The following is a 13,742-nucleotide window of genomic DNA, read 5'->3' as shown; positions in this document are numbered from 1 at the left end:
TATATCGTTATATGTGGTATCGTTATAAGTGGACTGCACTGTACCAGTTTGGGACGTTAAACCCCACATATCAATCAATATCAAAATCAGAATCCTCGCAGTATGATATGATTTGTAGGGAGGAGAGGGAGAGATGTTTAGCTGTCTTTGAGACAACTACTGCTGACTGGGTGAGTTGGCGCAGAAATAGCTGTGAATCCCAATCTGCCTGCATCGCTATAATCTTTGGCTTGTGTGTTCTTGGGAGCCTCAACTACCGATCGGCAGCATTTCCTGACCATGCTCAAAGTGTGTTGCAGGGCCCCTTTAAGTACATCTGTGTGGCTGTTCGAGCATTGATGTAATGTGCAAGTTAACATGCATGGCGAGTAGACTCCAGTCTTGTGACCTCTGGTCACGCAGAACAAGAGCACCAGTAATGTAATGGCAAGCTCGTGCTCAGACTTTTTTTCTGGGAAGTCAACCTTGAAGCATTGAAGATTCTTGTAGTACTGTTCTATAGCTGTATTGTTCATGTTGAATATGAAGATGCAGGATAATGGTTACCCGCATGGGTATCGTGGCCTATCAACAGACAATTTTTTCCCCCTCTGAGCTTCTACATGATTGTATATGGTGTTCTCTCACTGTTGTTTAATGTAACGTGCCCACCAGATAATGCTGAATATACTGAATTCAGGTTTCTGGGTACTTTCACAAAAGAAACTTGTGGTCTGGTGCTTCTCTCTTGTATAGCTCACACTCGTTTTATAATTTCTAGGAAACAAGTGTTGACGAAAGCAACTTCAACAAGCTCCGTTCAGCATTTGTACTATTTTGCAAGAGTGAACTGGTAAGCATTATGGTGCATCCCTGGTATATTACTACTGTAGGCTTTTAATATTTCAAATTTGAGGGAACCCCAGAATTCGGTTTGAATTATCAGAAGTTGTCATAAATAGTATGTTAATGAGACATACTGACTCGTGTTGTCACGTTTGTTGCTTATTTGGACCGTAGCAGATGTCATAGACAACTTTATGTAGTTGTCATTTAAATCTTCAGATTTCACCAGTCATACTGGTACTCAATATTCTACAGTGTAAGCGCATGTGTGTAATTAAGGGACAAGCTGGGCTGTGTCTCATGACAGTTAGCAGCCCCTTCTAAATTATACACGTATTGCACTTTTTTGCATGACACCAGTGTATGGCGACAGAAGTTACTTCAGTGTTCAATATGTGATAGATTATGGTCAAATCATTTCAGTTTCATTTTTTTTTTCTTTTTCAATCAGCACGCTACTGTTAGTGTGCAGAGATTGGCTGCCTTGACCATTTCGTAGACACGCAGTCAGCTGTATTTACACCTGCTAGTGACATAAATGTGCAAGCAAATATTCAGATAGAAGCGACGACGGAAGCAGATGTTTTCAGGCACGGACATGCTAAAGGTACAAATTAACCGAATTTGTGCGGTAGAGTAGTTTGAATTACGCTGCTTTAAAATGCACCAAGAACATAGGGGGCCTACCGAAAGCTGGAAATTCGTTTGAATTGTTGAAGTTTACTGTACTTGTGTGTCTTGACACACTGTGAGTGGATCACTGGAGGACATCGCACTGTGAAATGTCGACATTTAAACTGTGCTCTGTGGTTTATCCAAGCAGCCTTGTGTATGCGTTACATAAACGTTAAGAACATTGTCTATTTTTGTGTAACAGTATGGGATGCATGTGCTGATGTGTTTACATCTGCCACGTACAAATTTGTCCTCACCCCATTACTTACTTACCTACCTACTTACTTACTTACTTCAATGGAGGCGAAAAAGCTGTAGGCCCGTGTGCTCAGATTTGGGTGCACGTTAAAGAAATCTACAGGGGATCTACCTGCTACCATAGTGCTTCATAAAGAAAGCAACAGAATACCAATCAAAAAGGGTGTAGGGCAGGGGGACGTTAAACCCCACACACCAATCAATCCATGACTTGCTGTGTGCTTTACATTTTTTTGCATCATCACATATGCAGCACAAACTTCTATAAATGTGGCATTCAAGTTTCCCTGTTACTGCTTTTATATAAAGTTTGTTTTTGTATTTTATAATTATATTAAAATCTTTAAACGGAGCCTGAAAGGATAGCAAAAATGTGTTGATTTTAGCTAGAATTTTGTCTACCAACAAAGATTAAAGGGGTACTGACCCAAAATTTATGGCTGAGATAGCCTGCGGGGTCGAATTTCCGTGAGCATTTGTAAATTATCTGCAAAATATCAGCAACGGGTCGAGCTTGGAAGGTATTTTAAATTAATTTTGAAGTTTGCGTGAGCTCGCGACTTCATCATGCCATTGACACCCTCGAAGGGGACTGTTTGGGGACCCCTAATTCCTTCCCTTCACCACGCTGCAGTGAAGAAGACAAGTTATGATGACCTCATAGCCACCATTTTTCTTTTTCCGCATTTGTTCCCACAGTCAACACTTCTCGGCGGCCGGTTGCGAGTGCGTGACCATGGCGCACGCTTTGAAAATTTTGTGTTTGGAAACACTGCTGTCTCGTTTTCTATCCGAAGGTAATTCTTGACGTGGACCGTGCGGAAGTGCGTCACGGTTATGTGTGCTGACGTCGTCGACAGCTGCGCACGTTACATGGCGATAGTTGCACCCTATGGCTTCTAGTTCTTGGAGCTCTCTCAAATCGAAACTGAAACTAGTTGATAATAAGGGGCCTGTAATTGATTATCTGTCATGTGCTGCAGCAAACTATGTGTCCGTGTCATGACTAAGAGACCCCCCAGCGACACACTGCAGCACGAAAACGCAAAGCCAAAGCTTTTGCGTCAGTACCCCTTTAACATGGGTTTAACAGCCAAATACAAAACCAACCGCATTCGAGGCAGTTATTTTATTCAAGCAGTGTCTGTTTATTGATAGTGAATTGAAAGGAGTTGGCACTTGCGTAAATATGTTGTCAGCATATGTAGCTTGTCAAGAGACCCTTTTCATAATTGTAAAGCAAGCTTTACTGCAATACATTAACCCAACTAATTGCAGCTACTCACTTTTGCAAACAGTGTGTTCAAGTGCGCTTTGCTTGCACTATGACACGGAAAATGTAATATCAGCTCTCGATATAAAGGCACCGAATAGACTAACTAAATCACTAGTAAGGAGGACCTCATCTCTCTATGACGCACGGCAGGTGCCTCCATTAGTCAGGTGAGCAGGGCAGCACATGGAAGCACACTCGTGAATTATGAACAGTTCTCAATGCAAATGTACTCATTATTTTTTTTTAATTGTGCCAGCTTACCTATAAGTAAATTATATTGTGTAGGCTTGTGCGAATAGGGATTTTTAGGTTCGAAGCGAATTCGGAGTGAATAGTGATACTGATCGAATAATTTAGAATCAAATTCGAATAGTATATATGACATATGAAAAAAAAGAATATTTTTTATGACCTAACTAACCTACACAATATTTCTTTTGAAGTGAAACAGGGGCTCTATGCAAATGACCTTTTTTTTTTTTTATTCAAAAGAAGTCTAAACAACCTTGAGTAGTAGTTTCGGTAGGATGCGAGTTATAACCTGTAAGATACTTAACGTTTTAATATTTATTATACCTGGATCTTATAAGTCGTCATAACACGCTTAATAAATGGAACAATTGATTTGAGGGTAACATGTTCCTTTAAAGGGGCCCTGCAACACTTTTTCAAGTAGCCATGGAGCCAGTAAACATGCTTGCTGCCTCGCAAATTTACCACCGCAAAGTTTCTAGAATTAGTCCAGTACGAGCGGAGTTCCAAAAATTTGCCGCACGCTACAATTGCATTCTCTCCTCATCCCGACGAAATAGCTGGAAGTTTAGCAGGGGGGAATGTCACGGCGAAAGAAAATACATCACACACACCTCGTGACCTTGAGCACCTCTTTTTTTTTTTTCTTGGAATTCGCGGCTTTTCAGTGTGATCGCGCACGTACTCATGGACAAGCGGCGGTCTCCTGCGGCGGCCCTTGTAACGACGAGCACGCCATGCTCAAATCAGCCAATGGCTGTGACAAGTGATTTTTGAGCTTGTAGTGTCATTTGCCAAGGGAAGAAAGCAACTTTTAGCTTTGAAAAATTTATTGTGAATTACAGGCCGCGTGCTGCGCTATAATATTTGCTTGCGTATTCTCGGTAGCCTCGACTACCGATCGGCAGTGTTTTCTGACCATGTTTGATTAGTATTGCAGAGCCTCTTTAAATTTGATGGGAGGCTTCGCGGCAAAGCGAGTTTCACACGGATAGGTGTTTTCACAGTTTAGCATTCCTACATTGCAGTGAAACTACCTTTACAGGTGGTAACATGCAGATTAATATACACCTATTCGTTCATTGCGAATACTTCGAAAATATTCGATAATTGAAATTCGAATCGAAGCGAATTCGAATACTGAACTATTTGTTCGAATATTCGCACAAGCCTAATATTGTGTGTAATTGTAGCTGAGGAGTGAGGCGATCATCGACGAAGCGTTCCTTGGCCGTACGGAGCCGTCTAGCGAGCCGGATTCTGCATTGGACACGTGCGTCTCGCGCTTGGGCTACCGACTTGTCGACGATGTGCCGGCTATGGATCCGCGGTGGGCGCACCAACACGCACCAGGAGGACTCGGGTCGTCCTCTATGTCACTCCTCATCCACCACCAGCTGGAAGACAAGCTGCGTGCCCACCAGCTACTCCTCAATTTCCTCAAGGGCGTGGGCCTCTGGCAGCGGGTGAGTATCAAACAAGTTGCACTACCCCGACTGTCTTGTCGGAGTCATTAAAACACTGTCTGGAAACACATATGTACCATGAATGTAATTACTAGACATTGGTGAATATTCAAGCATTTCAATTATATTCGAACGAATGTTACAGTCTTTGAATTCGCTTTGAAACTAACTTAAAGTTTCTAAGGTACTTGAAACGAACGAATGCACATATATTTTACTGTAATGCGCCCCCACCCCTCGAAATTGTAGTTTCGCTGTAGCGAGTGGTGCTGCTGTGCAGTAAAACCATTGAGGAGAAATCAGCACTGCTACTAAGTAACATTTCAAGGTTACCTCTGCTTGAAAGTTACCCTCAAGGTTACTCACATTTCAAGGTTACAATTCTATCTGCACCTTAATTACTTTTTCTTTCTTTTTTTAGTTTAAAAGGGGATTATATGGGCTTATATGCCCTGTGTAGAACAAATTTTAAAATAACATAATTTATGGCAAATAACTTGCACCCTCCTACTCCTTAAGTCCTGATACTGTTCAATGTTGCTTTCACATTGCTTCAAACCAAGAAAAGTCACAGGCCCACTAGCCCAATAAAACATTGTGCAAGTATATTCGGTTATGAGAAATGTGCCCTTTTTTCTTTGTCATGTGTAATATATACTTCTCAAACTTTTTCATTAGAACTTATTAGACCAAATCACTATTTACCTCAAACACTACTTGCCCATTCCTAGGAATTACACTTTATTGACATTTAAGCATTTCTAGCATGTGGGCTTATACCATTTGGTTTTCATCCACACTTACCTTAGGTTTTAGTTGAAAATGGGGTGGTAATTTGTTGTGAAGCCTTCCTTTTCTTTATTCTCTTACACCAAACATGAACCGCATGTTAATTCATAGGGAAGAAGAGCCTTACTTTAGTCAAAAGTATTATTGAGGTTCCTCATTAAGTAGTGTACAGTATTAGTTTTCCTGTGTGGCTTCTTGCGCAGTTGGCAGTTTGTTTTAGCTTTGAATCATTATGCCTACTCATTCATTTGTTCATTACCGAGTCTGTTGGTCATTGAGAGCAAGGACATTTGTTTCAAATTATATAAAACTGAGAAAGATGTGATGTGAGGCGAAAGCCGAGATCATAATTTCATTAACAGAGATTCACCCAAGGACTGATCTTACACAATTGCGACACTCATAAAAGACACGCACCTGGGAACAGTTTTTTGCCTCCTGTGTGAGAAGTCTTTACCATTTTCTCATTTTATGATCAAACCCTTTTTTAATGTAGGCACTCTATTGTCTGTTACACTAGTGTCTCTAACAAAAGGGGTTGAACTGTATAGTTTCATGTTTAAAAATGTAAGTGAGGTACAATCGTCAGCCGTACAAAGAGAACATCAAATTCATGTTTAATCATCAGTTACTCTTTATGCACGGATATGAATGTGACGTGTCAATTTGTAGCGAATATGCTACGGCTTGAAAATTTAGTGTTATAAACATGTCTGTGTTTGGCAGTTTCGGTGTTCCCTTTCATATTGGTCATGACTGTACACGGACGTAGAAGAGGCTGAGCTGTGAATTATGAGTAAATGTCGTAGCTCGAGCATAATGAGATGTAGATGCCAAGACAAGTGGCATTGTAGTACTAATTCACTTTTCATTCAACGCGTAGCTTTATGCAGTCACTGTGCGGGGATCACCCATGGCCACCAACTTGCTGCTGCAGGAGCAGGCGGAAAAGCTGGTCGCTGCCATGCAGCTGCGTTCACTGCAATCCCAGTGAGTAACATGCTGTGACACACTTCAACTGATCAATCATGACAATGTAGTGGCCGAAGGATATTTTTTGACATGGGTATCACGACCACAAGTGTGACCGAAGCACAAATTTGTTCAGGTCATGGAAATTAATTTATAAAAATAAGTTTGATGATGCTTAAGTTTTGCATTTAAGAATGAAAAGTGTTCCGTTTGCATTGCCTTCTCATTCGCTAGCTAGCCATCCTTTTAGGTGGACACCTCAGCCAAACCAGGAGAAAAATAAATGGCTGTATGTGTGGTGTTGGCCATTGTAAGTTCTCCGCCTACTGCTACCACAGTCTTCAAAGTGCTTTTTGCGCCATAATTCATAGTTGCGCAAAGTGGACAAGTACGTACTGTGCATGTGTACGGCAAGCTGTGCCGCCGCGCATTTTAACGAGAGGGCTTGTCGAAATGTCTGTTTCGGGGACATTCTTTGATCGATGAGTTTTATGTGTTTGTTCAAGACCTTCAGAACCTGTTTCTTTTCGTGTCACCTGTGAATTATTTTGACCTTAAGTAACAGTACAATTGTGGTATTCTGCTATTGGGGCACATATTGTAGCATAATTCCATTCTTTTCGCACAGAAACATCCCAGAAACTATTAAATGGTCATCGTATCACTTTCTTTGCTCACCTTCATTCTTTTTTTTTTTTGCAGGTTCGGTGGCATGATTGATGCTGGCATCAAGCGTGTAATCAGTGCACGTAGGCTGTCTCTGTCTACACGTCTGACCGCAGTCGACCATTTCTATCAACAGGTGAAGAGCTTTGTCCCACTGCTGTAGCTCCGTGTTGCTGGGCAGACATTCCAACAGTGGCCAGGCTGTTTGCAGTTGAACGTTACCACTCATGGGCTGACAAAGGACTGCGAGATTGTCGGCATGGATGTTGAATGACACTTAAAACTAATCATACTACGGTTTTCTAAGTTTATATTTAAAACTGCCGCGACATCCCTTTGCAGAAGTAGGGTCCATTGATATCAACATGTTAAGGGACTAGCTGGCTTATGATTGCAGCAGGGAAATGTCGCATTAATGCAAAAAAAAAAAATGCTATGAAAAGCTTGAAGATGTAGATGCATTAGGCCGCAAAAATAATGTGCTTCATTCTTTTTTTTATTATTATTATTATCACTTCAAGGTAAAGTAGACTCTCAGTGAATGAAAATCTAAATGAAACTGCTACTTAAATGGAGCGAGTGCTTCTTATAAGATTGGTTTCGTACTCATATTCTACGCCCATGTTCAAGTCTCAGTAAATGGAACTCTTGTTAAACAGACCACATTTTCATGGTTCCTTCAGGTTCTGTTTAGCAAGGGTCTACCGTAGCACTTCTCACGTGCATGATCTTGCATGTTCTTCCTTTTCTCGCATTCGCAGAGTAATTTCTGTTTACAACCCGTAATGTGCTGCTAAATGCGCTAGTGACAATGATAAGAAACACTGTTACGACACTCCTGCTCCGAAACGGAGCTGCACCTGTTTTTTTTTTTTTTTTTTTTAACCTTTTCGTCTTTTCGCAGGTTTCTGAGCTTGACAAAATTTTTCCTGCCCTATTCGAAGAGGAAGAGGCTAAGCTGAACAAGGGAATATCTCCCAACGATGAGCTTGCGCTGATTACCGAAGTGAATGCAATAATTGTGGTGAGTGACCTCATCGCAGTTTGCTGCACGCTCGCGTCTTTCTTTCGTGTGATGCGCCTGCGTGTGTTCGTTTATTGATAACACAATGAGGAGTCTTTTCTTCATGAACACTCAAACCTCGATACAACGCAGCTGCTTGGGCATGTTGGTACGACATATTGGTGAAAAACGGCGCAAAAGACAAAGGACCAGGCAAAGAAGGACTGCGCAGGTATATAGTGCGTGTTTGGATGAATAAACTTTTGTTGTAAGTCGGCGCCATTATATGTGTCCATCTTTGCCGGGATTTTCGTCTTTCGTGCTGTTTCCCTCCAATATATCGGCACAACGAACGTGGATATAACGAAATATCAGTTAAAATGAAGTAAACAAGGAATAGTCTAGCATAATGTTAGGAATACAATTTTATAACGAATTTTCGGCTATAGCAAACTGATTTTTGTGTAAGGTTCATCTCCGTTGTAATAAGGTTTGAGTGCATAATTATTCTGCAAGTTGTGAAATTGTCTACTTGTTTATAGCTTCTCGGTTTTGCGACAGAGATTCAAGTTGTTTGCGTGTTATAATGTTTTACAGACACTGAAATGAGATATGTTTAGCAATAGCACGAGGGTATAGGTTCTGCTGGAATTCCCTCTTGAATTTCTGCTTCATTACGACAATGCTGCTCATTGCCTGAGCAGGCAGGGCAAAGTTATTTTTGGTGCCCTCACCTTTGGCCTGTCGGCAGTGCTGGTTTTGTGTGTGTGAATATTTGTAGTCTTTTCAGTGTGCTTTTTTTTACCACGTAGTTTATGCCACTTTGCATTTCATTCGAAAGCATAGACGTTTGGGTGAGTTGGTGCAGTTACTATTCGATGATCTGGTAACGCAACTCTAACAGAGTCATTTTCGTAATCTCTGTTTGTGTGGTGCTACCAAATCACCGAAATGAAATGATCTCTTTCTTTCTTTTTTTTTTAGCATTACAATAGAGAGAGCAGGTTATATGGTATCAGAACTGTCATGTATTGCTCTATTGTTGAAAAAAAAAACTTATTCTCGTCATACTGATCTGCTCGTTTCAGAAAGTCTTGCAAGAGGTGTGCGTATTCAGGGAGAAGGAGCAGCTCCTATACGAGGCAGCACGGGAGATATCTCTGGAGTTTCGGCCGTGGACGTCGGTACTACGAGACGTCCTCTGCAAGCAGGTTTGTGCGCTGTCAATGCTTTCTCGTAACGCTGCTTATGAGGTCAATGCCACTCTCTACTACCGGGGCTTCTGCTATACGTACTAAACTAGACTATATCTGTCACCAGCCTCTACAGCTGTTACACCGTAAAGAAATAAAACTCGTCACGGGGTTTGTCTTGAATCGTGCTGAGCAACCGTAAGGCTGTTATGCTATCATGTGGTACGAGTACACATTGTGGAGAAGCTTCTTTTTTGTTCTCTCGTCTATATTTTATGGTAAGGGCCCATGCAACATGCGATGTCAACGCTCGTTAAAGGGACACTAAAAAGGAGATATTTTGCATGCTGGTAAAGTACAATTTCACAATCCAGAAAATTCTACTCCAAGTGCAAGACGATGCTCGAAAAGCGAGAAAAATTGCAAAAAGAAAATGCAAGTGGAGACGCCACCTTGAAATTTTTTTCATCAAAGACCGTGACGTCGTGGATTTTGAAGGCATCTACTGCATCCTACGTAGCTTGTAATCTATAAAAATTAAGTACATGGCTGATATGCAAAGACATGCGTGGAGTCTGAGCGAAAAATTTTTTAGAGAATCAATGCAATCTGGGACAAAAACATAAAAAAGAATCATAAACGAGTGTGCACTTGAGCTCACCACCCCTGTTTATGGATTTTTTCATCGCAAGCTTTCGTCTTTTCTGTCCTGCCATTTTTTTAACAAAATATTACGCAGCCAAAGCAACCATGGCTGCACCTAACACTATCCGGCGCACGAGAAAGCTACCTGCTGTTAAGTTGTCTCGGGCATGGGTGCAAAGTGCATAATCATCAAAATAAACTTCAATGCGATGGCACATCAGGGCATGCGCGAGGAAAAACCCGTCTGTGTCTAAAATTGAAGAAAATCTTGGCTTTTTATTGAACTTTTTCAGGAAAAATTTTATTAGATTGGGTTAGGTAGCCAAATTCATTTGTTAATTCGTGTCAATGACAACTCTGAACTCTATGGATATTTGCCGGGGATGTAAATTTCTTGGTTCGAGAAATTTGTAAGATCATGTTTTGTTACCCTGAGTTTCAACTGTATTCACTATACTGAGGTTTGACTGTATGTAATTAGTGCCACAGCAACAATGTGACATCATGCCCATCGTTCTCAATTTCGCGCATCACTTGCAGCACCAAGTAACAGTCGCACGTGCAGTCCCCGTTGTCGATGAGGCCTTTGATCGCGGAAGGGTGTACCAGCAGCTGTGCGACTTGGCAGACCTCGTGCTCAACGGCTACAAGGTCCAGTTGGACTCGCTCAGCCATGACCCGGGTGCCTACGAGGCGCTGGAGCTGCAGTACCAGCAGGACAGGAAGAACCTCATCGCACCTCTCAGTGAGTATATTGTATATTTCTCAGTGTCCCGTCATAATTCCATACACGCTATTATCTTTGTATGAGCATTCCAGTGCCGGCCATGGCGGTGTTGTCATTTGTTGCAAAAAATCAGCATTGTCCATGAGCGAAAGTTCAAGGTATGTAGATGCAGATAAAAAAATAATGAAAAAAAAAAATCTTCAGTTCGAGTGGGAATGGGGACCCAAGCCTGCAACTTCTTGGCCCGTGGCATTATGCATTTAGCAGGTCGGCCACCGCACATTCATCCTCTAGCATGCTAACAACGAGCTGTTTATAGTATACGCCATTTAGCATTGGTGGTACGAACAAAATATGGTCTGTCAACCTCTGTTGCAGTCAAGGCCAACCAGTACGAGAGAGCGGCAGCCCTGGCCGAGAAGTACTACGATTTCACGTCACTGGTCGAAATCTGCGAGACCACCAAGAACAAGGAAAAGCTGCAGAACTACATGATCCAGTTTGCTGACCAGGTGTGGAGGGTCGTCTTGCCTTCTTATGCTTATATTGCCACACGTGCATATTGCCTTATTTCTGTAGATCGTATAGCTCACCAAATCGACGGGACAAATTGCAATTGGATTTTCCATTTCCAGGGCGCAAGTCCACACAATGAAGAGTTTCATCTTTAACAGCCTGACTGCTGCCTTCTTCACTGTCACAACCACATGACCAGATATATATATATATATATATATATATATATATATATATATATATATATATATATATATATATATATATATATATATACATACACACACATACAGTTAAACCTGGATATAAGGATATTGATGAATTTTCGAAAAAACTTGTTATAAAGAGGATTTGTTATATGCAGGCTCGGTATAAAAATTCGGAAAATGAACGCGCTAATTAAACAAAACTGGGATTGAAGGCAGAGCTAACCCAGAAAACTAATTTTACAGTAAAAAAACTGCGTTATTATTGCGATAAAATTATATGGACGCTCTCATTAGGTTTTTGCCGTCGCCGCCATTTTCTCCGTATTAAGTCCAAATTGATAACATGCCCCCAAGCATCGTAACTTTCACGAGCGGGTAAAAGCGCGCAAGCGCTGCTGAAGCAGGGATCAAATAAGTCAGCCCATCCCCATCGCCTGGAAAGTGCTTAAGATAACATCTCTCGCGCGTTAGAACTGCCGTCGAATGTTCAAACAGAATATAAACCACCCATCTTGAACGAGCATGAAGCTCGTTCAAGCGTGGAGTGGGGAGGGGAATCGCTCGAGTAGTAATAATGAACTTGGATTTTAAGGGTGGTCGCAATCGCTGGCACGTTTGCTATCTCGGGGAGTATCAGTGCGGTTTCAACGCAAAGGGACTGTGGAAAGAGCACTTCTCCCTGGAGAGGCCGTATTTGCTCACACCATCGTTTTGTAGGAGTTCCGCGATATCGAATGCAAAAGTAAGGCCCCCAGTCTTACTTCTAATCACATTACAATATTTTGGTATCACGTTCATTGCATCCCATTCAATGCACCGTCGTGTTGTTGCCGGAACTAATCGGCTTATCGCGAAAGCTACCAGCTTGCGTACTCGCGGCGCAATACGGAAGCGCGTGATGAGTCGACCTTCGAATATCCGTGGTCAGAGGTCTCGGAGAGTTTCCATCAGCGCCTAATCTGACATCCCCTCAGTGGTGACGACATGGTTGTACGAACTTAAGAAAAGTCACAGTTCCGCCGCAAGGGCAAAACAATGCGATAGCAACAACTTGCAATTAACGCTGAGAACAGCAAGCAGATCGAAACGGGCAGCATGCTGCTCCCGCACAAATCACGCTCGAAAACAGCATACACAGGAAGAGAGCGAACTAACAACGTTTACCACTCAACACTTAACGTGCTGTTTAAACAAAAACAAGGCACGAAATGTAATCACAGGTACAGATATGAGTGCGAACCAACAATGTGCCCCAGTTGTTACTTTGCTGTGCTTGAAAAGCGCACTCTTTTCGCAAACGGCGCTTGTCCTGCTAGCAAAATGGTCTTTGTGCGCCCGGCAACTAAACACAATCGTTCCGGTCAAAGTCAAAGGCGCGCGATTCTCTTCACCGAAGGATAAAACGCGCACGCACAAGCATCTAACCCCCCCTCTCCGATCCGCAGGGCAAAGTACGCGTGGGAGATAAACGCGCGTCGGCGCATCGCGACGAACTGGGCGCCGTGCATGGGGGGCTTTTTTTTCTTTCTTGAGTTTTCATTTATATAAATTGTATATGTATACGGTGAATGGTGGCAGCGAGGGAAAAAAACCAGCTGTGACTGTCTATATAATTGCTATGGCAATAATAAATAAAATTGGCCCCATAGCATGTTAATCTGCAAATGTCATCGAAAAACGATAGTCTTGCGTGTGCAGAGAGTGAACAAAACATTTATTTGATGTTCTGCGCAAAAAAATCGGTGTATGGTGTTCTGGAGGCGCTGTGTTAGAGTGGCTCGAGCGTGCAGCGGACGCGAACGAGCGCATCAAGTCACGTCACATGTGAGACATGAGCGCTATCTGGAAGTTTTCATGGAAAACGAAGCGTGTAGGTCTGAGAGGGCGTGCACGCCTGTCTCAGAGGTGATAAGGTGTAGAATGCAAAGCGACGGGTAGGTGCCACCACTGTGTCGTCTTAGCAAAGCGTTGAAAACACTCGCCTTTTCGTGCAAGGGTTGCATGGTCAGCGCAGCGGGATAAATGCTACGATCCTTAGAATTACTTATGTATGCCTTTTCTAGTAAAAGACGCACATACAGAATATATACGTGTTGTTATGGTGCCTCAGATATGCGCAATAATTGCTTTTTAATTGACAATCACCAAGTATGAACGCTGAATCTTGAGCAACATTGGTGGGCGCTGCAGATGGGGTCAGCCGTTCGGAGTATCAGGTGGTGCTGTTTAAAATACCCAGAAACGTCAAATGTGGACAAACAGACAAATGT

General features: G+C 42.3%; 1 protein-coding gene across 1 annotated transcript in view; it reads left to right on the top strand.

Annotated features, from left to right (window-relative positions):
• Nucleotides 1-13,742, top strand: part of Nup133 (nuclear pore complex protein Nup133) — a 46,253-nt gene that overhangs the window by 15,792 nt on the left and 16,719 nt on the right. The window contains exons 16-23 of the mRNA XM_037434126.2: nt 761-832; nt 4,480-4,752; nt 6,425-6,531; nt 7,216-7,315; nt 8,084-8,203; nt 9,271-9,393; nt 10,561-10,765; nt 11,126-11,259. Coding sequence (XP_037290023.2) covers nt 761-832; nt 4,480-4,752; nt 6,425-6,531; nt 7,216-7,315; nt 8,084-8,203; nt 9,271-9,393; nt 10,561-10,765; nt 11,126-11,259 — 1,134 coding nt within the window. The remainder of the gene's footprint in view (nt 1-760; nt 833-4,479; nt 4,753-6,424; nt 6,532-7,215; nt 7,316-8,083; nt 8,204-9,270; nt 9,394-10,560; nt 10,766-11,125; nt 11,260-13,742) is intronic.

Source organism: Rhipicephalus microplus, chromosome 6 (assembly GCF_043290135.1).
Source record: "Rhipicephalus microplus isolate Deutch F79 chromosome 6, USDA_Rmic, whole genome shotgun sequence".
Lineage (NCBI taxonomy): Eukaryota > Metazoa > Arthropoda > Arachnida > Ixodida > Ixodidae > Rhipicephalus > Rhipicephalus microplus.
This window is presented reverse-complemented; position numbering and strand designations above follow the sequence as displayed.